The sequence below is a fragment of the Ursus americanus genome, chromosome 21 (assembly GCF_024610735.1).
Source record: "Ursus americanus isolate L20-20 chromosome 21, mUrsAme1.1.p, whole genome shotgun sequence".
Taxonomy (NCBI): domain Eukaryota; kingdom Metazoa; phylum Chordata; class Mammalia; order Carnivora; family Ursidae; genus Ursus; species Ursus americanus.
Genome location: NC_142147.1, coordinates 55,868,142 through 55,889,724, shown reverse-complemented (window position 1 = coordinate 55,889,724; position 21,583 = coordinate 55,868,142). Strand labels below are relative to the sequence as shown.

General features: G+C 59.6%; 1 protein-coding gene across 2 annotated transcripts; it reads left to right on the top strand.

Annotated features, from left to right (window-relative positions):
• The first annotated feature begins 1,864 nt into the window (after window positions 1-1,864).
• Window positions 1,865-21,583, top strand: PPP1R12C (protein phosphatase 1 regulatory subunit 12C). 2 transcript variants are annotated; one of them, XM_045789320.2, is made up of 22 exons: window positions 1,865-2,245; window positions 6,058-6,188; window positions 6,278-6,396; window positions 11,867-12,026; window positions 14,934-15,078; window positions 15,178-15,252; window positions 16,456-16,529; window positions 16,605-16,732; window positions 17,087-17,160; window positions 17,429-17,587; window positions 17,668-17,735; window positions 18,332-18,466; window positions 18,656-18,746; window positions 19,171-19,251; window positions 19,330-19,390; window positions 19,547-19,629; window positions 19,742-19,782; window positions 19,866-19,947; window positions 20,128-20,232; window positions 20,568-20,618; window positions 20,802-20,852; window positions 20,930-21,583. In XM_045789320.2, the coding sequence occupies exons 1-22, from the start codon at window positions 1,925-1,927 to the stop codon at window positions 21,014-21,016; spliced, it is 2,322 nt and encodes a 773-aa protein (XP_045645276.2). In that variant the 5' UTR covers window positions 1,865-1,924; the 3' UTR covers window positions 21,017-21,583. The 2 variants fall into 2 exon arrangements, with proteins under 2 accessions (XP_045645276.2, XP_045645275.2); XM_045789319.2 differs by having other exon boundaries at window positions 19,544-19,629.

The following is a 21,583-nucleotide window of genomic DNA, read 5'->3' as shown; positions in this document are numbered from 1 at the left end:
CATGGAAAAGAAAACGGAAGAAGAGAATTTTAACGAGTGGGATATGAAAATGTCTGTAAACAGCCAACGTCTTGTACCTATCAGATACTTTGTGTACACTCTGGACAACTCCAGGAGGCAGAGATTAGCCCCAGGCCCCACAGCAAGGAACTGGGCAGAAACAAGTGTCAAACCCATGACTGCTTAAATCAGACTTGGAATTCTTCACCATTGCAGCAGAACAGAATTTTAAAATAGAGGCTAAAGTCTAAATTCTGCAGTGTAAAGATTGCTAATTGAGCTGATGGTGGGAACATGTCTCACACTTTGTTGTGTGGGTTGAGCGGATAAATAATCACAGTCACAAAAACATAGAGACATATTTACATGTACACTTACAATCATAATAAACACAAGCGCCTATGAATAGCATACACCCAGGCGGGCACACACAGGATCGCAAGTACAGTTATAAGGTGTCACAGTTGTGCACAGGCACTGAAACACACACAACCCCAACCACGGGTAACAACGTAGGGATGACCAACTAGTTGTCATTTATGCTCCCTGGTAAAGGAGGTTGGGTGTGGAGCTGCGTGGGAAGGGGGGGGTTCAGGGACTACACATCCCAAGAACCACGGGGGCTCCCATTCCCTTTATATCTATGGCCAGTGTTCTCCAGGTCTCATGGGATTTGTAGTTTATTTCTTCCTACAGGCCCAGGGACTTTGGAGTGGGTTGGCTTCTCCATCATCTCTTGGGAAAAAAGGCTGTTGCCTCTATCCAGATTTCAGCGCCTTTCTGTGCTATTTTTCCCGGTGTTTGATCCGATCTCAAAGTGCCTGCATCTCTCCTAGCCAGGATTTAGGTGCGGGACACTTAAAGTAATGATTATTTTGTGCTTTAAAATGCTACGTGGGACGCCTCACCCAGGACTACAAATCCCAGTATGGCCTGCGAGGATGTAGAGCCTGGACTACATTTCCCAGCGTGCTCCGCGTCCTAGGGTGCGAGCGGGAGAAGGGCGGGCGAGAGAAGGTTCTGGGGGCGCTGTCATTGTGGACCCCGCCCCTTAGGCACCTTTACCGATGTGATCCAGGGGGTTACCATGAGGGACTTTGGACTTCTCTTGCCCTCGGGCCTGATTTTTGGGGGTGCTTGGGGGAGTTCTGCCTAGCACCCAGTGTGCCTCCAGGGGCGTGGCCCTGAGGACTACATTTCCCGGCGTGCATTGGGGCTGTGGGCCGAAAGCTGTGACCTCTGCCCACTTCGTCTCCCGTCATGACCTGGGCGGTCACCCAGGGAGGCTAGGACTTGGATTGTCCTGAAGGATCTGTGGTTTGCGGGGCGTCCTGGTGTTTCCCATGACCTCGGGTATCCATTAATTCATTCCTGCAAAAACTATTAGGCTCCATATTGGGCGCTGGGAATAAGGAGGGCGCACAGAGGGCAAACGTTCTTGTCCTCCGGCCGCTTATTTCTAGCAGACCGGGACTAGGGAGCCGACCAAAGAGCCCCCAATAAAGAATTATGTGGGAAAATGAGCATTGTATCTTTCCCGACTCCCGGGCCCCGTGGCGCCGAACACTGCATGTCCCCGTGCGCCCCGGGGCGCACCTCCCGCCCACAGACCCCACCTCCCAGCGCTCCCCCACCCCCACCCTCCACCCTCCACCGGTCGCCTAGCAGCTGCGGACTTCCCAGTGTGCCTCAGGGCGAAGCGAGGCCAGAAGGTTGCCATTAGCAACTTTCCCTCGCGGACTCCATTTCCCAGCGCGCTCCGGGCTGCGTACTGACGTCGGCGCCGACGGGCGGGGGCAGACAGATCCTCGGGCGGCACGGGGCCAGCGGCAGTTCCCGGCGGCCCCGGGCGGGCGGCGGCGGCGGCGGCTCCTTCTCGGGGCTCGGCGCTCGCTCGCTCGCTCTAGGGCGGGCGGGCGGCGCGATGTCGGGCGAGGACGGCCCGGGGGCGGGCCCGGGGGCGGCCGCCGCCGCGGCCCGCGAGCGGCGGCGGGAGCAGCTGCGGCAGTGGGGGGCGCGGGCGGGCGCCGAGCCGGGCCCCGGGGAGCGGCGCGCCCGCACGGTGCGCTTCGAGCGCGCCGCCGAGTTCCTGGCGGCCTGTGCGGGCGGCGACCTGGACGAGGCGCGCCTTATGCTGCGTGCGGCGGACCCCGGCCCCGGCGCCGAGCTCGACCCTGCCGCTCCGCCGCCCGCCCGGGCCGTGCTCGACTCCACCAACGCCGACGGCATCAGCGCCCTGCACCAGGTCAGCGCCCCGGCCCCTCCCGGGACCCGGTCCGCCCTGGGTCCGAGCCTCCTCGGGCATCCTCCCAGCCTGAGTCACGGTTGCCAGCCCTGGTCTGCGCCCCCCTTTCCCCTTCCACCCACCTCGAGCTCCCCACTTCTAGTCTTGAGCCCCTTCAACCGGCCCTGGTCTTAGCCACCCTGCACCGCCCACTCTCTGGACCCGAGCCACTGCTGACAGCCTCAGTCTGGTCTATGCCACCGGTCCTGGTCGTTGTCACTTTGCGCCGCCTTCTCCCTACCCTGAGCGCGCTCTGCTAGTCTCGTCTGTGTCGCCTCTTCCGACAGACTTATACTTACCTGGAAAGCAGCATCCTCCTCTCCGTCTGGCGCCTCTGGGGCTTCCTCCCCTGGCCCCTGGCCTGGGCTACCTCTTTGGCTAGGCCCAGATCTTCCATGCTGCTGCTTTCTGATTCGTGCTCCTTCCCTATTCCTTCCCACCCTTGGGCAGTGCCATCTGTTGCTGGGTGAGGATGCTCTTTCTTGAGCCACTTTCTTTTAGGCTTGGTTTCCTCGTCTGGGTCACCTCATCCTATCTCCACCCTGATACCGTCTGCATTTTCTTTCCAGAGGCTGTGCCACCTCTTGTCTCCCACAGTAGGCCTTGCGTCGGGGATGTCTGTCCTTCTCCAGGCACCTCCTCGTCCTCCTGCGCCTTCCCTTGGCTAGGCCTGTATCCTTGCCCTTTTTCAGGGGAACCTCAAAGCACCCACCTCTCTATTCTTGGTCATCTTGCTTTCTCTGCCGGATGTCTTCTCCTGCACATTTGGGCAGCTTCTCTCCCGTAGACTGTGTGATCTCTCTGGTTCTGGTCATGTCACCTCCACAAGGCTTCTAGAACCCTGCTGGTTCTCTCCTCCACAACCTGGCCCCCATGCCTTTCCAAGGTTCTCTGATTGTTGCCTTCAGTGTTTCGGTGTTCCAGAACTAGGGCCACCTTATGCCCCAGGACTCTCTCTGGTTCTGGGTGCATTTATCTATTCCCCTATGGTGGGACCACCAGGGACAGGACTGGCCCCGGAAGAGCCTCCACCCCCTGTCTCATCCCTGAGACCGTCTCCTTTCGGGGCCAGTCCTCAGCCCTCTTCTCCCTGCTGGAACCCACAGGCTTCGGTAATTGATGGAGCCAGAGAAGACCCTGGGAAGGAAAGGTTGGTGGGGGAGGCAGGGATGTTGGAAGAGGCCCACTTCTCAGGTCTGCATAAAGAGGAGAGGAGCAGTTGAGGAAGAACAGAATTGGTCCTAAGTTCTCATCTCAGTTCCTCAACTTTGTGGTCTTGAGTTACTGTCCATTCTGTGCCTCAGTTTCTCTTCTGTGCGGCAGGGCTAGCGGTCGGTCCCTCCCTGGCAGGGCTCTGACGAAGGATGGAGATCACGTGTGGAAATCCCTTCAGGAAGCAGCGTAGGCGTCCAGCTGGGGAGTTGCTGCCACCTGGTCTAAGTGCCAGCCCTCCCCTTTTTCTCCCTTTTCTCCTTCCCAACCCCCAGGCCTGTCCCTGCAGAGTCCCTGGGAAATTTTCTTCCACCCAGAGGAGGGTCCTGCTTGTAAGACTTTGTAGGTTCTCAGAGTACTTGGCAAGCCCAGGAGAGGGGCCTCAGGCTCCCGTGTCCCCCTTCCTCTGCCATCATCCACACCTTGGCTCTCCTGGACTTTCCCTCAGGGGCTCTTGGCCCTGCTCTTCAGGCTGAGCCCCCCTTCTTTGGCATCCCCCTGGGCATGGGCCCTTGCAAAAGGCCACTCTGACCTTGCTTATCAGGCTGCCTTTTCAGGTGAGATCTTTCCCGCACTCCAGGCAAGCGCTTGGTAAACTCACTTTGCAGGAGGCCTGAAGGGTTAGGGCTTTGGAGGTTCGGAGAGGGGAGTTCCCGCCTCAGGTCACATGGCCAGCAAGCAGGCGAGCTGGAGTGGGTCCCCAGGCATCAGCCCCTGGTTGTGTGCCTAGGAGTTTTCAGAGCCCAGTGCCTGCTTCAGGTGGGTTCGTTAACCACTTGATAAAGCTGATATGCTCTCCCCTCTCCACAAAATTGCCTTGTGAATTAGTGACTAGGTCTGGGGTCTGGAGTAGAAGGGATTGGGAGCCACAATTCTTAGGTCCTCTGTTCAGGGAAGCTGGAAGCTGGGACTCCTGGGTCTTGGTGGGGGGAGGGGCTTGGACTCCTGGGTCTGGATGGGGGTGGGAGTTGGACTTCTGGGTCTGGGTGGGGGGTGGGGGCTGTCGTCTGGATTCTTGAATCCCTGGTGCCCAGGCCTCGGGCATCTTTCACATGGATTCCTGTGCCTGGCCAGGTCCTTGAAAGGGAAAGGCCCATCTCCCTCCTCGACACCCCCCCCATCACCATGGCAACTGGGTGGAAATAAACGGAGCCGAGTTCATCCCGTTCCCAGGGCACGTGTGGCCCCCCTTTCACGGCCTGAGTTTCCATGACTTCATGCTCTTGGCCCTCATGGCCTCCTCCCCCTTCTCCAGATGGGCGGTTTTGGAGAGGTGAGGGAGTTGGGGGGTTAATTTACCCTGAGAACCCAGGAATCCAGGCCCGCCCCTTCCCTTGACCCAGTGCAGGTCTCAGTGCCCACCCTGTGTTTGCATGTGCCCTGGGCTGTAAATCCCTTCTCTGTCCCCACTTGCTGTGCCTACTCGGGCCAGAGCTCTGATTTTTTCCTTTGCCGTACAGAGCCCAGACAGCAGGAAGATCAGGGAGGATCTTCCCAGGTGTAGACCCCTTGGCACAGTACTCCATGCATAGTAGGTCCTCAGCACGTGGGGGCTGCATCTTGGGCCGCAGGCTCTGGGCACATGCTAAGCCATCTCTACCCCTTTAGGAGTCTTGTCCAGGACTCTCACTCTGCCCCATGTTCCCAGGGACTTGGTGACTTTACCAGGCCTGCATAGCCTTGGGCCCCAGGGGCCTGGCCTTTCCCCTCAGGGTGCAAGTCAGGGCCATGGTCAGTTCCTGGAGTGTATCTCCTGGGCCTGTGGGAGGACAGGCTGGGGTCCTGGACTCCTGGATCTGAGAGAGGAGGGACTGGGGACTTGGCTCCTTGGTCTGAATGAGGAGGGGGCTGGGGAGGCCTGGACTCCTGGGTCTGAGGGTGGATGGAGCTGGGGGGTCTGGACTCCTGGGTCTGAGGGTGGAGGGAGCTGGGGGCCTGGACTCCTGGGTCTGAGGGTGGAAGGGAGCTGGGGGGTCTGGACTCCTGGGTCTGAGGGTGGAGGGAGCTGGGGGTCTGGACTCCTGGGTCTGAGGGTGGAGGGAGCTGGGGGTCTGGACTCCTGGGTCTGAGGGTGGAGGGAGCTGGGGGTCTGGACTCCTGGGTCTGAGGGAGGAGGGGCTGGGGGCCTGGACTCCTGGGTCTGAGGGAGGAGGGGTCCATTACTGGAAGCCCTGTGCTGTTGGTGGTGACTGGGGTACATCATATCAAAGCACCATTCAGGATTTCTACACCTGGAGAAAAGCGCCCCTCACTACATCTGATTCCTGCTTGCAGGGATTTGGGTGTCCTGTTGTCATGGTCTCCACTGAGCTCCAGATGCCTGGCTGACCTAACCTTTGGGAAGCCAGGGGTGTCGTAAATAGCTGGGTAGCTGAAAGGTCCTCCAGGGGTAAGGCTGGTGCCTTCCAGGCTCTGTCCCAGGGACATCAGGGTCTTTCCTTTGAGTGTCACAACTGCTCGTCCCCTGGATCTGTCTCATGGCCCCTGTGGGAGTCCCGCCTTGCTAGGCACGCGGCGTGTGGGTGAGGCGAGGGCTGACAGCTGTGCCCTCTGCACCCCAGGCCTGCATCGATGAAAACCTGGAGGTGGTGCGCTTCCTGGTGGAGCAGGGCGCCACGGTGAACCAGGCGGACAACGAGGGCTGGACGCCCCTGCATGTGGCTGCCTCCTGTGGCTATCTGGACATCGCCAGGTGAGGCAGGGAGGGTGTGTGGGATTCCATGGGGGCCGGAGCTCAGCCCCTTCAGCCCTGACCTTCCCACCCCACCCCCCTACCCCCAGGTACCTCCTGAGCCATGGGGCCAACATTGCTGCCGTCAACAGTGATGGGGACCTGCCCCTGGACTTGGCCGAGTCGGATGCCATGGAGGGGCTGCTGAAGGCGGAGATCGCCTACCGAGGTAGGCCCCCGGGTGCTGTGGGCACGGGGAGGGTGTCATGTCCTAGGATTCTCTCTCTGTGCCTCGGTTTCCTTTCCTGTGCAGTGGAGGGTGAGTCCTCTCCGCAGTATTGCTTGGGACACGAAGCGAGTGATTATATACGGTGCTTGTGCCACCGCTGGGCGCAGAGTAAGAGCAACCCGCTGGTGACCCCAGTTGTCACTTTACCCCTTGACTAGTGAGGAAATGAGGCAAGGGGCTTGTCCAGAGGTCTCTTAGGTGAGATTGTCTTCTCGGGCGGGTTCACTGAGGAGGAGTGGAGGCGTGCAGGGGTCCTGGGGGATCAGTCTTCTTCCCATGCACCGGGTCATGCACCCCGGTGGTCTTTGATATGGGGCCCAGGACCCCCCGAGACTCTGCATATGGCCACGTTCATATTTCTAGAGAGACCGTGTGTTGTTTCTAACAAGTTCTCAGAGGGGCTTATGACCAAACGTGCTCCCTCGAAACAGCCGTCTGGGACAGTTGATGCGTGGGGGGTGTGGGGAAGGCTGTGGCCTGAGGGATCTGGAAGCAGAGGACACGGGTGGGGGATGCTGGTCCAGGTTCAGCAAGGCAGCCGTTGAGGTGTGAGCACGGGGCGGGTTCCGGGAGGCTTGGCCTGCTCGGGTTGACTGCTGGTGTCTGCAGGAGGGCCCCGTGGAGGTGGGCGTCGGGGGTCAGGGCGCCCTAGTTTGGTTCGAAGCGGGAGTGGGCAAAGCTAAGGCAGAGCTGAGCTGCCCTCCGCTCCTTTGACTTCTTGCTTTGGAAAGCTCCAGACCTGGAGAAAGGTCGGGCCGGGCTCGGGGGGCGTGCCTGCGAGAGCCGCACTGCGCTTCGCCGGGGCTTTTAGCGGCTCTGTGCCGTGGTGCGGAGCCCGTGAGTTCCCTGGGAAAGCGTGCGGTCCGCCGGCTCTTCGGCACGTTCCGTGTGCTGCCTGCGTCAGCTCGCTGTTTAGAGGGCTTCAGTCACCCCGCAGAAACCCTTAGCCGTCACCGCACTGCCCCCGGCCCGGGGAGACCACTCAGCTCTGTCCCCGTGCGCTCGCCCGTCTTGGACGTTTCGTATAAATGGAATCACGCGCCATAGATTGGTCGGTGTGTCACGTTTGGGCACATCTGCAGTCGCCTGCCTCTCCCCCTCCCCCACTCTACATAAATAGCTTCCCCCCCCTTCCTTTCTCCCTTCCCGTTTTCTTCCCTTCCTGGCTGCCTCCCTCTCTGTTCCCAGCCATGTTGAGAACATGTCGCAGACGCTAACTCCCCGTCCTGCCGTGGGAGCCAGTGTCTCCTCCAGCGAGGACATGGGATGTCACATTGTTCCTCTTCTGTGGGCCTTGGGACTTTGAGGCTGTGCTGTTCCTTGGGGCCTCCCCTCCGGTTCAGGACCCTCCTGGGGCCATGCCCTGCGTGCCCTTGGTCCTCATGTCCCCCAGCTTCCCCCGCCTTCGTCACCTTCCCTTGTTGCCACAGCGTGTCGCTCAGCCTGCCCGGGGCTGCTGCGCCTCCAGGAGATTCAGGTCAGGGCGTCACCCCGGGAGACGGGCGCTGTGTGTCCACCACGTCGCTGTTGACGTTAGCCTTGAACCCCACCGAGGGGCGTCGGCCAGGCGGCTCTGCTGCGGAGGCGTCTCCCTTCCATTGTGGTTGAGAGCGGGCTGCGGGGCGACGCTTGGCGGCGGCTGCCCTTGGAGCCCCGCGCAGCCTGGCTCAGGCCGGAGAGCGGCGCGTGCGGCCGTGTGCACAGCGGCTCTGTTCGCAGAGCACAAAGGTGGACGCAGCCCGAGCGTCCATCAGCGGCCAAGGGGGTAAACATGTGGTATGTGCCTACAGTGGGGTAGTATCCAGCCTTAAAGAGGCCAGAGATTCTGACAGTTGCTACAGTGTGAACGGCCCTTGAGGACGTTATGCTCAGGGAGATAAGTCAGGCACAGAAAGTACAAATGCTGTATGAGTCTACTTACGTGAGGAACGTCACTAAAGTGGTCACATCTGTAGAGCCAGAAAGAACAGTGGGTGCCCGGGGCTGGTGGACGGGGAAATGGGGAGTTGCTGTTTACCGGGGACTGAGTTTCGGTTTTGCTAGATAAGTGTTCTGGAGAAGGATGGTGGTGCTTGCATAACAATGTGAATGTACTTAATAGCCCTGAACTGCACTCTTAAAAGCCGTTAAGATGGTAAATTTTATGTATCTTTTTGCCACAGTTTAAAAAAAAAAAAAAGACAATTTATGGGCTATGTAATTGAAGTCCGGGATTAGGCTTCAGGCATGGTTAGATCCAGGGGTACAGAGTCAAAACCATCACGGTACTGAACTCATTCTTAGGCAGATTCTCTCCACAGGGCACGTAGCGCGGCTTCCAACAGCTCAGGCTGATCCTGCAGCTGAAGCCGACCTAGACTTCCTCAGTGGTCTGAGCCGCCGCCCTCGGTCTGAGCCGGCCCTGAGTCAGTCACTGGGGCAGGAGGGATGGGTGGTTAGGCCGGGTGATGTGGCCACCCACGGAGCCCCCCGTGGACGCAGTCACGTTGGAGCTGTGTGGGGCGAACACAGGGTGAGGATAGTGAGGACGTTACAGAGGAGGGAGCCACAGGACAGGCCTCAGGGACAGTCTGGCCACCGTGTCCTGTGCAGACAGCACCCTCCGGCCACTTTGCCCACAGGGACACAGGACTGGGCAGAAGGGGAGCGTCTGGGAGGTCCACCCCTAAGCCACGGGACAGGCCCTCCCATCCTCGGACGAGAATCTCCATCTGGGTGTTGTTAGCAGGTGTGAGAGGTGGGGGCCTGCACCAAGGGAAGAATGGATAAATCACCAATCTGTAAATGCATGATCTGAGCTGGGCTGGCAAGCTTTTTCTGTGAAGGACCACACAGGAAATATTTGAGACTTTGTGGGAAGTACTGTCATGTTGCCACTGTCCCCTGGGGCTGCTTTCCCCACTACAGCTAGGAGCGATATGTAAATGGTGGGCATGACTGTGTTACAATAAAACTTTATTTATAAACACAGATGCCTTCCAGAATTGGCACATCTTGGTGACAGGAAGTAGATCGGTGGTTGCCAGGGCCTGGGGGACGGAGGTACAGGGACTGACTGCTTCACGGGTATGAGGTTTCCTTCTGGGATGATGGGAAAGTTCTGGAAATGGATGGGGGTTGATGGTTGCACATTGCGAATGTCCTAAATGCCACCGAACTGCGCAGTTTAAAGTAGCAAAGTCAGCATGTTTTATGTTACCTTTATCTTGCTCATCGCCACAACAAAAAAAGTAAAAAACCAAACAGGTTTGCCAACCCCGATCAAGAGCTCCATCAATAAACACAGGCGGATCTGTCAGCATAAAGCAAATTGCAGAAGGATGTGTATGAACATGCCGAAGGGCTCTAACGGTTGAATAAAAGGTCAGCAAAGCCCGCCCTTCCCTGCCCAAGTAAGGCACACGTCTATAATAGGATTGAAGGGGATTCCCTTTAAGGAAGTTGTGGGCCGAGGAGTGTCCCTGAGTGCACAGCACTCCCCTGGCCTCCACCCTGGCCTGGGCCTCCAGGTGGGCCCTCACCAACCAAGCATTCCTTGAACAGCTGCCAAGCAGCCGAGTCCCTGCCAGGCCCGAGACCCAGAGGTGCCCCAGGGGGAGACGTGCCGCCGGATCTGGATGGCTTCCTGCTGCGGTGGGGTTCCGTGTGTAGACTTAGGGCAGAAGCGTGCAGGAGATGTAGTAAGGACCAAGCAAAATGCATGTTCACGGGAGCAAGTTTGTGACGCCGGTCACCTCGGGGGCTGCAAGGAGCAGACGAGCTGGCGGAGGGGCACACAGGGGGTGTTTGTCGTCTCCGTCATATTTTAACATTTAAACCCTAGTGGTGGTGCTCGGGGGCTCTTTGCCAGTGCTGTCCAGTGGAAAGCCAGTGGAAGCCATAAGGATAATTGAAAATTTTTAAGTAGGTGCAATTAAAAATAAATAGAAACAGGGGCGCCTGGGTGGCACAGCGGTTGAGCGTCTGCCTTCGGCTCAGGGCGTGATCCCGGCGTTGTGGGATCGAGCCCCACGTCAGGCTCCTCTGCTGTGAGCCTGCTTCTTCCTCTCCCACTCCCTCTGCTTGTGTTCCCTCTCTCGCTGGCTGTCTCTATCTCTGTCAAATAAATAAATAAAATCTTTAAAAAAAAAATAAAAATAAATAGAAACAGGTAAAATTAATTTTAATAATATATTTTCTTTAACTTCATATGTCCAAGACATTATCACGTCAGCATTAACCAGCATAGAGAAAACTGTTCATGGGCACCTGGGTGGCTCAGTCAGTTAAGCGTCTGGCTCTTGATGTTGGCTCAGGTCGTGATCTCGGGGTCGTGAGATTGAGCCCCATGTTGGGCTCCACGTTGGGCTCCACGCTGGGCGTGGAGCCTGCTTGAGATTCTTTCTCTTCCTCTGCCCCTCCGCCCGGCTCGCACTCTCTTCACTGTCTCTAAAAAAAAAAAAAAAAAAAAAAAAACCCAAAAAGCAAACAAACAAAAACTATTCATGAGTAGTTGCACGCTCTTGTTCCCCCCCACACACTGAAATCCAGAACATACTTCACGTTCATAACACGTCTGAGCTGGGACTAGCCACGTTTCATGTGCTCAGCAGCTGCATGCAGCTGACGGCTGTCAGGCAGGGCAGCTGAGCTCCATGCAGCACTTCGGTGAGTGTGGGAAATCTTGGTTGAAAAAGTAACAGACGCTAATAAACTTGCAGGAGAAAGATCGAACGTTCCCTGGAAAAGGCCACGTTTGACTCCTCTCTCGATAGTTCATACCACGCAAACTGCAGGTCCTCGGTGACGACCAGCAGATACTGTTCCAGCCTCAACAGGGCTGCCTGTTTTGATCCAAAATCCACGGACATGTAAAGTCATAACTGGCCGTTTGCATCCATAAACACAGTATGACTTTTCCATGAAACCAAAGGAAATGGTGACAGTGACCAGCAAAGAAGCATGTTGGCTTCACCAGCTTGTCCTAGGTGACAGCACAGCTGTGAACAGAAGTCAGCTCCTGGGGAGGAAGGGAGCTGTTGCTTCAGTGACTCAGACCCTGTGTTTGGTGGCTCCTGGCTCGGTTTACCCTACTTACGGGTGACAGAAATGGTCGCGACAAAGTGCGTGAAGAATTTTACCGGTGGTGCTAGGGAGAGTCACATGTCCTCAAACGCTGGGTTTGCTCTGTAAACGCGAGGTTTTATACTTAACAATAACGATAAAGGTGACACTTCGGTTGAAGTGGGAGAAGGCCCGCGATCCCTGTTCTCCCTGCCCCCAGCAGAGTCCTGGCACCCCGGTGGGGAAGTCCAGGTCCTCCGAGTCCAGAGGAGCAGGCAGAGTGAGAGGGACCGGGCAGGGCCGTGGCTCCGTGCCTCCTGGAGCTCGAGGTGTGGGTCCCACCTGCTGCCCCTTCTCGTCCTGCCAGGTGTGGATGTGGAGGCGGCCAAACGGGCCGAGGAGGAATTGCTGCTTCATGACACCAGGTGCTGGCTGAACGGGGGCGCCATGCCAGAGGCCCGGCACCCGCGAACGGGGGCCTCTGCCCTGCACGTGGCCGCCGCCAAGGGCTACATCGAAGTGATGAGGTGAGCTGGGCTGGTGTCGTCCTCTTTCCCTGCTCCTTGCCTTGGGCCCATCTGTTCCTTCTCGCAGCTTTACACCTTCCTGTGGGCTTTTCAAGTTACGTACTCAGGCTGAGTATTTCCCTTTAAATACGGCCTTCGCTCTGTCCGCAAGTCCTGATGTGGACGCTGTTCGTTGTCATTCAGTTTAAAACACTCTCCAGCTTGTAGTCTTTCTTCTGTGACCCATGCGTTGTCTAGAAGTATGTTGTTAATTTCAGATGCAGGGATTTTCTAGTCTTTGTTTCATTACTCGTTTCCTGGCTTGATCGCACTGTGGTCAGGCCGCGGGTTCTGTCTGATTCCATATTGCTGAAATCCTCTGAGGTTTGCTTTATATCGCAGTACCCGCAGTGCGTGTAAAGAGCTGTGCTGTCAAGTATAGTGTTCTATGTGGGTTATTAGGCCAGCTTTGTAGTTGTACTATTTAAATTCTCTATATTTTTAGTGATTTTTTTTTTCTGTTTGCCTACTCTGTCAGTTACTATGAGAGGTGTAAAAAAATTTTTTTTAAGTTTTTTTTAGGATTTGATTTTTAAGTAATCTCTACACCCAGCATGGGGCTCAGATTTACGATCGTGAGATCACGGGTCATATGCTCTACAATTGAGCCAGCCAGGCATCCCCTAAAATTTCGTACCATGCTTGTGGATTTTGCTTGTTCATTCTTATAGTTCTAGCAGTCTTTATTTCTGTATTTTAAAGCCAGGTTATCTGGTGCGTATGTATTTTACATTGCATGTATTCAAACAGTGCATGCTCCCTTGCTGCCGTCCTCACGTGGGCCTCGTCTGTGTTTGGCTGCCTCACCCCTTTCTGTTGGGGTAGTTGGTTCCAGTTCTTATCCTCAGACTCCCTCTTCTGTCTTTGTGATTTATACTTTATTTTTAGTCTGAAAGTGGAGTAGAGATGAATCCCTCAACTCTGCTCACCTCTTTGTTGGACTTTTAGGCAGATCTTCCAGTGAGGTACTTAAGACGACCTTAGTAGCTCCAGGCTCATGTCCTAGTTGCTCACCGGCTGTGAAAGTAGAATGCTTTGTCCTCCGTACTTGCAGCAAAAGACCTGGTCTGATGCTCACTGGGCGGCCTTGGGCACCTGCCCGTCTCAGAGCCAGTCCCTGTGGCAAGGGGGATGAGATGCTGTAAATGGGCTCAGTCATGCACCCAGCCCTGCCTTCTTCTGCCCGTGGCTTCCACCTCTGAATCTCAGGTGGCTGCTTCAGCTCCTGCCATTGCATCTGCATCCTAGACAGCAGGAAGGAGGAGAGGGCAAAAGGAGCAAATGTCAGTTTCCTTTTAGAAGAACAAACCAGGGGGATGTGCACACTTAATGCTGACACCCCATTTGCCAGACCTCCTGGCATTTACCTGGCATTACCACCATCCCAGTTACTCATCTTGCCACTCAACAGCTGCCAGGGGGACTCGGACATTCCTCTTTGGCCAGGTGACAGCGTCTCTAGCGGAGAGTCGGCTCTGTTACTAACAGTAGGAGAGTCCATATTTGGGGGCAGCCTCAGGTTCTGCCCTTGAACTGAAATGCTTCGGATGCAGACACTTTCTCTGAGTCTCGTTTCATTCCTGCCCCTCAGAATGGCTTCTCTGTGCAACTAGACCCATTGACTGCATTTTTCGGACAATGTAACTGACATTCTCCTCATTGGAGATGAGTGGCCGAGTAGAGGTGTGCAGTTATTTGATGCCATTCATCCAACTCTGACTTACTGAGCACCTGCTGTATGCAGTCCCCAGCTTTGCTGGGGAGACGGGTGACCAAGGCAGCAGGCCACGTCAGAGGGCACCGAGTGCGTGGAGGGGCTGCCAGCCTCCGTGCTGGTGACCCGGGGCTGGATGACTCCAGGTCCATCGTATGGCGTTGAGCAGCATCCCTGGGCTCTGCGCCGGGTGCCGGGGACACCCCCACCACAGTCATGACCACCAGGCATGTCTGGGCATTGCCGAGTGCCCCCGCGGGCACCGGCGCTCTCCCTGGTTGACAACCACGGGCCTAGAAGGACAGAAACAGGGCGGTGGGAGGAGCGAGTGGCATGAGCTCTGGCCTGGGGATGGCTGGGGACTGATCGCGTGAGCCCTCACCCCTAGACAGAGGACCGAAGGGGGGTGTCCTTGGGGACATAGCAGGCGCCCAGTGTGGCTGCAGCAAGCGAGCTCCGGGAAGGTGAGTGACGAGGTCAGGAGGGCGCACATTTGGAAAGGCCCCTCGCGAAGCAGCTCCTCTCTCCATCCTCCCGCCTTGCATTCGCTCCTCCCTCCTCACGCACAACCTGATACCGCGGTGCAGGTTTGCCCTGGGCCTCTAACCGCGCCTGCGCCCAAATCCTGTGGTCTGACATGCTGATTATCTCGGAGTCATCTAAGCCGGGGTTCCTCAGTCTCACCGCTCCTGGCGTTTTGGATGAGATCAGCCTTTGCTGGGGGGCTGTCCCCCGCACTGTAGGATGTTGGTAGCATCCCTGGCACGCACCCTCAAGTTGTGACAGCCAGAAACGTCTCCAGACGCTGCCAGGTGTCCCTGGCGGGCGGTATCGCTTTGGCTGAGAACCAGCCCTAAGCCGACGGGTTCCTAGAACAGTCCTGCCCCAAGGCTGCCCCTCCTGGGGCCTCAACCTTTCCACAGCTCTGGGGCTGTCTGTCCCGCAACCAGGGGTGACAGTGGAGAGAGTTGACCCCCTCCTGCAGGTTCTGGAGGCCGCCTGCTGGGCGGGGGAGGGGCTCCACGCACTGGCTCTTCGCCACCTGCCCGGGATCAGTTCAGTGCTGTCATGGGTCACAGCGCAGCCAGCCCACGGCAGCCCTTGGTGCAGAGCCTCTGTCTTGGTCCTTGACTCTAAGCCTTCCTGGCCCCCAGGCTGCTCCTTCAGGCTGGCTACGACCCGGAGCTCCGGGATGGGGACGGCTGGACCCCGCTGCACGCGGCGGCCCACTGGGGCGTGGAGGACGCCTGCCGCCTGCTGGCTGAGCATGGTGGGGGCATGGATTCGCTGACGCACGCGGTGAGGCCCGGGCTGCTTGGGGACTGGTGGGAGTGAGGGTGCGGAGGGCCCCCCTCACCTCCTTCATCCTCTGCCCCTTCCCTTCCTCCCCCTCCACAGGGGCAACGTCCCTGTGACCTGGCTGATGAAGATGTGCTGAGTCTGTTGGAGGAGCTGGCCCGGAAGCAGGAGGATGTGAGTCTCGGGCTCCCTCCCTCGCGTGTGCAGGCCGAGGGAGGCCTCTCTGCTCCTCCCCGGCTGGCTGGCGACAGAGTCAGGAAGAGGAGTTGGCGGGGGTGGGGAGAGGGGGTCTGGGGCCCAGTCACACCTTGGGATACAGGTGAGGATTATCTGTCCCAGGCTCGGGCTGGGCCTCATCAGCCCTGGGGTGCGACCCAACCAGCACGGAGCCTGGCCTTGTTGCTGGAACAATGCGCAGGGAAGGGATGACCGGCGTGGACTCTGGGCTCTGAATCCCGGCTCTGCCGTGGGTCTGCTGTGTGAGCTCGGGCTGGTCGCTTAACCCCTCTGGGCCCCCTTTTCACCTGTCAGGTGGGGATGATGGCGTGAGCACCTTTATGAGGAGTTGTGTGGAGTGTATGGAATCCTTACTGAACAGGAGCACTGAGGGCAGATGGGGAGCCCTGCCGGTAGCGAGCAGTGTCTCCTGGGGGCCAGGCTCTCGCCGGGAGCTTCCGTGAGGGGCGGGTAGATGGACACAGATCCCTGTGGCTCTGGCTTGGTGGACAGCTGCTCAGACCACGGCAGGTGCTCGGGTTTGAGGGAACAGCACGTGCCAAGGCTGGGGGTGGGAGCGTGAGGCAGGGGAGCCCTGGGACAGAGGCCCACCCCGAAGGGCCTTGAATGCCAGGCTGAGGAGTAGATGAGGCTGGGGGTGAAGATGATGGGGCCACAGTGGGGTCTGTAGAGGGTGAGACAGGGTCAGCCCTCGGCGAGGGGGAGCACGTGTCTGTGTGCGTGTCTCCAACCTGGAGGGGAGTTCTCCTGCACATGGGGCTTGCCCGATGGGCTGGGGTCGGGGCTGGGGGCACTGGCTGTTCCAGGGGAGGAACTGCGGTGCGGAGGCTGGGCCAGTGCCCGGTGAGCCGTAGCGAGGAGGCAGGGGCTCCTGGGTCCCCGCTGAGCAGGGCCCCCTGGGAGGTGGAGAGACCCTTCTGGGGGTGAGACCAGAGGTGGCTGTGAGAACTCGAGGGACCCAAACGCTGCACAGCCATTTGCAAGACACTCCGAGGAACCCACAGACCCTCCACGCCCACCCCTGGGGCAGGGCGCATGCGGTCGGAGCATCCTCGAGCTCAGACCAGCATAGCTGTGCGTGCGGGCCCCGGATGCTGGGGCTGTGGGGCCTTTCCAGCAGCCTGCTTTCTCCCCTTGCAGCTGCGGAACCAGAAGGAGGCCTCTCAGAGCAGGAGTCAGGAGACCCAGGTGCCTTCCAGCAGCAAACACCGAAGGTAGTAGGTGGGTGTCTGGGTGGCTGGGCTGGAGTCTCCAGGGCTTGGACCCCAACACCCTCCCCTTCCCACCAGGAGCTCTGTGTGTCGTCTGAGCAGCCGAGAGAAGATCTCCCTCCAGGACCTGTCCAAGGAGCGCCGGCCTGGGGGTGCAGGTGGGCCTCCAATACAGGATGAGGATGAGGGAGAAGAAGGCCTCACAGGTGAGGGGCCAGGGTCTGAGTTTCTGAATCTGGGAAGAGGGAGCTGGAGCCTGGATTCCTGGGTCTGAGGGAGGAGGGCTGGGGGGCCTTTGGACTCCTGGTCTGAGGGAGGAGGGGCTGGGGAAGCCTGGACTCCTGTGTCTGAGGGAGGAGAGGTTTGGGGGCCTGGACTCCCGGGTTGGAGGGAGGAGGGGCCTGGGGAAGCCCATACTCCCAGGTCTGATGGAGGAGGGGGCTGGGAGGCCTGGACTCCCGGATGTGAGGGAGAAGGGGCTGGGGGTCTGGACTCCCGGGTCGGAGGGAGGAGGGGCTGGTTCTGAGAGGCAGCTGTATCCCCATTTTCCTATACCATAGACACACCCCCTCCAGAATCCAGAACTCTCAATGGAGTGTCTTCCCCGCCACCCCCTAGCCCTCAGGGCCTCATGGTGAGTCTGGATGTCCTAGACGGTTATGCTATTTTGGGAGGGAGGGGAGGTGGGGGGAGGGGATGCCATGAACCCTGCAACCCTCTTCTCAGGGTACGTAGGGTGAAGGTTACAGTTTCTAGAGTCCCCTGGACCAACTGACTGCGGTTTTCTGGCTGCACCCTCCAGGGGCTGATGGGAATGGTAGTTTGTGTGGTGCTGCTGGGGGGGACACTTGAAGTCCCTGGGAAGGATCCTTTCTCTGTAATGAGACCTTTGTCTTTCCCAGCCCCCGGAAGAGGCCCCCTTCTCCAGGCGCTTTGGCCTCCAGAAGACGGGAAGCTCTGGTGCCCTGGGTCCCACAGACAGGCGGGGGGCCGAGGGCACCCCTGGGGCTGGGCTGCAGCGCTCAGCTTCCTCCTCTCGGCTGGAAGGGACCTCTGTTCAGGTGCGTGGGGCGAGGGGCCGGGGACCAAGCCCTGCCTAGTCGAGGAGAGTGTCCTCTCCGATATTGGTCTCTTTCCACAGGCCAGGGAGCCCCGTCTTGCCAGAATTACGCCTACACCGTCCCGTAAGGGGCCGGAGCCCTCTGCCCTGTGAGTACCAACCCAGGGCCTGGGCCTGTCGGGGTGGGAGGCAGATCTGGGTTCCAACCTCATCAGCATGATCCCTTTACTGTCTGGGGTCTCTGCCCCCGACCCCTCTTTGCCTCCGTTTTCCTTCCCGTGCATCACGTGGAAGCTCACCGTTAAGCTTGCAGGGTCACAGTGACGTGAGCTCCTGTTGCCCCTGCACCACCCACCCCCTCCCTTTCTGACACAGGCACACTCCTGCCCCAGGGCCTTTGCTCTGCCGCCCCCTCCCCCGCCTGCTGGCTTGCTTCCACCCTCTGTCAGGTGTGCGCGTCCCCGTCTGGGTGGAGCCCACTCTGACCCCTGCCGGTGCTACCGCACTGTGTGCACACGCACGCCCTCCCGCCTCCTGTGCGCCCCGGCTGCTTTGCTTCGAAGTACGGCAGCTTCCGGCGTGTCGTGGGTGCGCACGTGTTTACGCTTGTTCGTTCTGCGTCTTATCCGCTCGTATTTCATTCACGGGGCAGAGATCATTTCCATCTGCGCACTGCCGCATCTCCCGCACCTGCCACGTAACTCCAGCTGGAGTAATAGTATTTGTTACGACCGAATTCACACAGGTTTGAGGTCTCCAGGCGCCCTCCCTTGGATAACTCCACTCCTGCCTCCAGGATGCCGGAGCCTGAATCCCCCGTGAAGCCAAATGTCCCTGCAGCCTCCACAGCGCCCCCAGCTGACTCCCGGGACCGGCGGAGGTGAAGAGGCAGGGGGTGGGAAGCCTCTTTCCCCGTTGCTGGGAGGTGTTCCCTAGGGGGACGTGTGTGCCAGGGTTGGCTGTGAGTTGGAAGTCCTCTGGCAGAACTTACCTTCCCTGAAGGGTGTCAGCCATGGGACGGGAGCAAGGCTCAAAGGAACCCCACCTGAGGTTGGGACCTTTCACTCAGGTCCTACCAGATGCCTGTGCGGGATGAGGAGTCTGAATCCCAGCGGAAAGCTCGCTCTCGCCTCATGCGCCAGTCTCGGCGGTCCACACAGGTGTGGGGGTGGGCTGGGGGACTGGGCTTCTGGATCCTGGGAGAAGGGGCTCAGGGCTTGAACTCTTGTGGGTCTGGGAAGGAGAGGCTGGTACCCGAACTCCTGGGTCTGACAAAGGAGGGGCTGGGGCCTGGACTCCCGGGTCTGAGGGAGGAGGAGGGGCTGGGGCCTGGACTCCTGGGTCTGAGGGAGGAGGGGTTGGGGGGTCTGGACTCCTGGGTCTGAGGGAGGAGGGGGGTTGGGGTCTGGACTCTTGGGTCTGAGGGAGGAGGGGTTGGGGGGTCTGGACTCCTGGGTCTGAGGGAGGAGGGGAGCTGAGGGTCTGGACTTCTGGGCCTGAGGGAGGAGGGCCGAGGGCCAGGCCTTGGGTCCTGAGGGGCTGTGCCCTGAGCGGGGTCACCCCTGACTTCTCCCGCTCTGCCAGGGCGTGACTCTCACCGACCTGAAGGAAGCCGAGAAGGTAGCAGGAAAGGCCCCAGAGCCAGAGAAGTGCCTGCAGAGCCTGGTGAGAGGGGTCAGGTGAGCAGGTGGTAGGTGGCGTAAGACACCCTTGTCTTCTGACCTCTCTGCCCCCCTCTCCTAGGACCCATCTCGGCGTCCCCGAGTTCCTGGGGTGGAGAACTCTGATGGTCCTGCCCAGAGAGGTGAGGTCTGGTCTCTGGGAGGTGGTCCTCCTGCCCTGTCACCTCCCCATCTCTCCTGCAGTGCTGTTTTCCTGGGGGTCGAGCTAGGGACCCTGGCACTGCAGGGAGGGGCCCCTCCACAGGTTTCTGGGCTGACTCCTGCCCCTCCCCCAGCAGAGGCGCCAGACGGGCAGGGTCAGGGACCGCAGGCTGCCAGGGAGCATCGCAAAGTGGGCAAGGAGTGGAGGGGCCTGGCAGAGGTGAGGGGTGGGGCCGGGGCGGGGTGAGCTGGGCCATGGGTGGGCCTTGGAGGCAGGGCGGTGGGTCAGACTCCCCTCCCGGCATCAGGCTGAACCCGCCCTCCGCCTGCAGGGGGAGGAGGCGGAGCCGGCCGACCGCAGCCCAGAGTCCAGGTACAGGGTGGGCCGGGAAGGGTTTGGGCTTGTCTGTAGGGCCGTGGGGAGCCCCGCTGACGCCCTGCCCGCCTCCACCCCAGCACTGCCGAGGGCGGCCCCTCGCCTCGCAGGCAGCGGGACCCTGAGCCAGCATCAGAAGAGCCCGATGGAGGCTTCAGGAAGGTTCGCAGCCCCACCCCCACCACGGAGCCACCGGGCACCCACAGTGGGCCTCTGTCCACCCACCCTACCGCCCTCCACCTGTGCCTCTGCCCGCCACATCCCCGCCCCCCACCCTTCCCGGCGGCCTCGCCGAGCTGCGTGCATGCTGGCAGGCCTGACCCTGTCCCCCCACCCCCCCAGCTGTACTCAGAGCTGCGCGGCGAGAACGAGAGGCTTCGCGAGGCCCTGACTGAGACCACGCTGCGCCTGGCACAGCTCAAGGTAGAGCTGGAGCGCGCCACGCAGGTGAGGCCCCAGGCCGGGGAGCTGGTCCGCGCTGGCCCGGGTGTGCCTGGGCAGGGAAGCAAGAGCAACGGGTGGGGGGCGGGGCCTGTGCCGGCCCGGCTGGGACCCTCGGGCGTGAGACTGAAGGGTGAGGGACGCCCAGGGGAGCAAGAGCAACTGGAGAAGGGGGGGGGGTTGCGGGCATGGGCTGGGACCCTCGGGGGCAGGGCTGAATGATGAGGGATAGGGCCCTCCAGGACCCTGGACTGCTGTCCCCCACCTGTCTGGTGTCCCCCACCCTGGTCTGTGTGGTTTGGACGTTTGTCTGAGCTTTGTGCTTTCTTTGCTCTCACCAGAGGCAGGAGCGCTTTGCAGAGAGACCAGCCCTTCTGGAGCTGGAGAGATTCGTGAGTAGGGGCAGCTGGGGTGGGGCCTGATGTGTCCTCAGCCTTACAAACCCATGTGGGTCTGAAGAAGGCCACAATGACCTAACCTGGCCTCCTGACCTCTCGCCACCCTTCCCAGCCTGCCTTGACCACTGGCAGTCCCCAACCCCAGTCCCTGGGCCTCACGTCTCCCATTTATTCCAGGAGCGCAGGGCCCTGGAGAGAAAGGCAGCCGAGCTCGAGGAGGAGCTAAAGGTGAATACTAAGGGGGCACTGTGGGCAGCGGGTGCCGCTGGCCCGGGGCCACCCAGCTGACCCATCCCATCCCACAGGCCCTGTCCGACCTCCGCGCTGACAACCAGAGGCTCAAGGACGAGAACGCGGCCCTGATCCGCGTCATCAGCAAGCTTTCTAAGTGACTCTGGGGGAGGCCCTTCCCCGTACCCGTATTTATACAGCTGCTTCTGCCACACGCATCCCTTCCCCTGTGTGAGCACGAGTGACAGGGCTCCCAGGGGTCTCTGAGAAGCCATAGCCTCCCTTCGGGGCCTCCAGACTGTGAGGGGAGTACAGAGTCCCCAGGAGCCAAGGGGGGCACCCTGAGGCCAGGATGGAGGAGAGAGGCCGAGCCAGGTAGGGGGGACGTTGCTGAGGGGGGCTCGGGGCTGGAGGTGGGACCAGGGAGGAACTGAGGACCAGAAAGTGCCGGGACCAGTAGCCAGGACCAGAGTGGCCACCGGAGGTCCCCCTCTCACGTGTGATGCCACTCCAGTCACCCCTCCCGTTCCTGAACAGGGATCCGAGAATGTGCCAAGAGTCCCGCCCGCCTGGGCCAGGTGGGCCTGTATATAGGGTCCGTGTGCAATAGGGAGGGATGTCTCTATTTTTTGCTGCCCCCTCCCCGCCCACTGTGAGGGGCAGGGGGAGAAGATATTTTCGAGACAAAGCACAGGCACCACAAATAAAAGTCGTGAAGTTGCCACACA